Source organism: Capsicum annuum, unplaced genomic scaffold, assembly GCF_002878395.1.
Source record: "Capsicum annuum cultivar UCD-10X-F1 unplaced genomic scaffold, UCD10Xv1.1 ctg4749, whole genome shotgun sequence".
NCBI classification, from domain to species: domain Eukaryota; kingdom Viridiplantae; phylum Streptophyta; class Magnoliopsida; order Solanales; family Solanaceae; genus Capsicum; species Capsicum annuum.
The window spans coordinates 42,457-46,142 of NW_025855137.1; the positions used below are offsets into that span (position 1 = coordinate 42,457).

Consider the following 3,686-nt stretch of genomic DNA (forward strand, 5'->3'; position numbering starts at 1 on the left):
GCCCCATCTTCTTCTAGCAAAACGGAGTGAAACAGATTCAATTCCCAATTTTCTCGCCACTAGCTCCACCATACAACCACTGGCCTAAGACTAAAGTTCGCCTCTCACAGTGAAACAATTATAACACCAAATAATTATCTGCCATGAGCAAACTAAGAAGGTAATGAAAGACGGAATCCACTTTCATAAATGCTTTTACTCTGCCCTTAATGTTGGCAATAGTTACAACCTTTCCCCTCCATCACCAAATCACCTTCAAATCTTTTGGCACTACTCCGATTCTTTCTTCACCTTCCACCGCCAGAAAAAATCTTAATTATTGCAGAAACAACCTCTCAACTTTTTCGAAGGTAGCAGTATAGTTTGTTGTTGTTGTATTGCAGGAATTTCTATAAGAACTTCATTGAACGGATGAAATTTGGGTATTAAATTAATTAATTGATCGGATTAAATAGTGGAAGGGGCAATTTCAATTTTAAAGGGCAATTTTGGTAAGATTGTGAAAATTGTTAATTTGAAGGGTATATTTAATAAGTTTGCTAGCAGTGAGGGTATAAATAACCTCATAATTTAATAAAGGGTAAAGTTGACCAAGTAAAGCAATATAAAGAACTAACTCACTGAACTCTAGAGTTAGTTCCTACAAAAAATAATCAAATAACAACAGCTGTAATCAAAGGACTACAATCAATTAATAAGAACTCAGCACCTTCTAGGAAGGGTCTGAATCATTGTAGGAAAAAAATTTGGACTCTTTTGAAAGGGAAAGGTATTAAGCTTTTCTAGTACTCCTCCACTTGAGTTGTCTCCGTCCTACAATATGCAGCTCCAATATGATCTCTTTGACTCTTTTTTTTTACTCTCCCTTGCCACTTGATTAAACCTTCGATTGTTTCTTTCAAAACCAGACATGGTACATCAAAGATACGCACCAATTTCATCTTGGTACATTTTGGATGATACTTGAAGGCAGAGACATGCCTAAGTAGCTTCAATGATCCGTTTAAATATTCCACAACCAAGATAAAGAGGTAAGGAGACATAGGAGCTCCTCGACTTACCTTTCTTGGCTTGGAATCTGGTAGTTAAGACCCCATGATCAATTTTATTTTATTCCAACTTAATGTCCATATACACTTGTGGATATGTGCCAAAAATATATGCTTACCTTAAATATTTCAAAACTGTTAATTTGAATTTGAAGGATCTTGCTCTTATCCACTATGAGGTAAAGGTCCAGAAGAGACCAAACAATGTCTTCCTAATCACTGTGTCAGCGAGAGACAGAATTATGATTGTCCATTTTTAGAAAAACAAAAGTTATGTCTATGAGCAAGGAGATTGATTTGGTCAAGTAGTTGGCTGTGAATAGTATTCATTTCCCTTGCTATTAATGCTAAAGCATTCATCGGTTTCCATGTCATTGTTTATTAAAGATAGACATTGATAAACATTGTCTACTAGCGGGAATGACTTATCATCTGCCAGGAATGTTTGAATCCTCTTTTCTACTTCAATCCAACTACATCCAGGTTTCTTCCTCAACCCCAGATCCTTCATCTTCAGTCTCAGCTTGCGTATCTCATTCCATTTGTTCTGTGAAGCATATATTTTTGCCAAAACAATGTAAGTGGATGGATCCTCTTTATCCTTTTGAGTAAGCATCTTTGCAATTTCTTCTCCAATCTCTAACTCCCCATGCAAATGGCATGCTGAAACTAATGCGCTTAACAATTCAACGTCCTCCTTGATGTGCGGGTTGCTCTGCAGAATGGCATAGGCTTCACCCAACCTTCCAGCACGTCCAAGAAGGTCAATTAGACACGAGTACTCTTCAGCTGACGGTTGGATGCCATAGCCACTGACCATTAAATTAAAATAGTGGTAACCTTCATCCACTAATCCTGCATGTGCACATGCAGAAATTACTGCAAGAAATGCAACTCTATCAGGTTTTACATTAGAATGCAGCATCTCATTAAAGATTTTTAACGCTTCAAAAGCTTGGCCATGAGATCCATATGCCGCAATCATTGTAGTCCATGATACCAGATCTCTCTCAGGCAACTCATCAAAGACTTCAAAAGCTTCACTTACCGCACCACATTTAGCATACATATCAAGCAGTGATCCCATAACAATTTCATTAGATTCCAACCTATTATCAATGATACACTTGTGGATCTGCTTGCCGTGTTCTAGGGCTGCCAACTGTGAACAAGATACCAAGGCACTAGTCAAAGTGATTGCATCAGGCTTTATCCCCACCAACTTCATGTCATTATAGATGGCAAGAGCCTCCAAGTAGTAGCCAGCTGACACATATCCAGAGATCATTATATTCCATGCTTCCACATTGTTCTTTGAGATCTTACTGAAGATGTTTTGGGCAGTCTCAACTCTGCCACATTTAAGATATAAGTCAAGAAGTGAAGCATTAAGAAAGACATCAGATCCTATGTTATTTCGAATTATATATGCATGAAGAAACTTCCCGTGCTGCAATTGACCAGATTTAGAGCACGCCATTAATAAGCTACTTAAAGTCACAGGAGAGGGTTTCATGTTTTCATTGTTCATCCTCTGTAAAAGCTCAATACATGATTTACTATCACCTCTCAAGCTGTACCCAGATATGATGGAATTCCAAGAAACCAAACTCTTGGCAGGGATTTGCTCAAAAATCTCTTTAGCCTTGTCTAAGAAGCCACATTTCCCATACATGTCCACAAGAGCAGCACTTACAAAACCATCCAACAGAAACTTAGAATCATTCACTAACTCCTGATAAATTCTATCCCCTCTTTCCAAATCCAAAAGCCTTGCACATGATGAGATTGCAGCTGTGTAGGTAACCGAATTAGGCATATATCTCAAATCCTTCATCTTCTCAAAGAATTGAATGGCTTTGGAAAATTGCCCACTTTGATAGTAGCAGGAAATCACAGTATTCCAACATGCAACATCTCTTTCAGGCATTTCATCAAACAGCTGTAGGGCTGAACCGAAAAAGTCACATTTCCCATACACCCCAATCACTGAACTTGTCACAACAACATCTGATAAAAGCCCAGTTTTAATCAAATGCGAATGTATGATTTGACCATATTCCACTTTTCCTAAGCCACAACAAGCCTTTAGGACACTAGGAAAGGTGTAACTATCTGCTTTAAGATATGGGAATCTCAACAGCTTCTCAAAGAGGCCAAGAGCTTCATTGAACATATGGTTCTTAGTATAAGAAGCTATGAGACCATTCCACAAAGTGATATCAAGAGGATTTTCGAGATTTTGAAAAACCAGCTTAGCGGAACGGAAATCTTGGCAAGAGATGTATAAGTTAATCAGATTCTTAGATAAAATAATGTTGCTTTGTAAGCCTGAAATAACAATCTTTTGGTGCAACAGTTTGCCTCGTTTCAGTGATGTTGAAACATTAACGGATGATTTCAAGAGAGACAAAATTTTGATGGAATCCATAGATATTCATTCCAAACCGCTAATTAAATCCATAACACCCTATGTGTCAAAAGAAGAATTCTACGCCGAGTATTATATAATCCTTATATTTTAGCTTATTTATCTTAATTGTGACTTCACACTTAATTTATGAAGAAAAAATAAAAATTTATAATGTTAAATTAGAGATATATGTAACAGTTTTTGACCAAATTCATCTTTATTCT

General features: G+C 37.1%; 1 protein-coding gene across 1 annotated transcript; it reads right to left on the minus strand.

Annotated features, from left to right (window-relative positions):
* Positions 1 to 361: 361 nt before the first annotated feature.
* On the minus strand, positions 362 to 3,637 carry LOC124892461 (pentatricopeptide repeat-containing protein At5g27110-like). Its single transcript, XM_047403740.1, has one exon. The coding sequence runs from the start codon at positions 3,478 to 3,480 to the stop codon at positions 1,351 to 1,353; it is 2,130 nt and encodes a 709-aa protein (XP_047259696.1). The 5' UTR covers positions 3,481 to 3,637; the 3' UTR covers positions 362 to 1,350.
* Between the last annotated feature and the right edge of the window lie 49 nt (positions 3,638 to 3,686).

Excerpts from the sequence above, each read along its gene's own strand:
- LOC124892461 (XM_047403740.1), bottom strand. The coding sequence starts at position 3,480 with ATGGATTCCATCAAAATTTTGTCTCTCTTGAAATCATCCGTTAATGTT.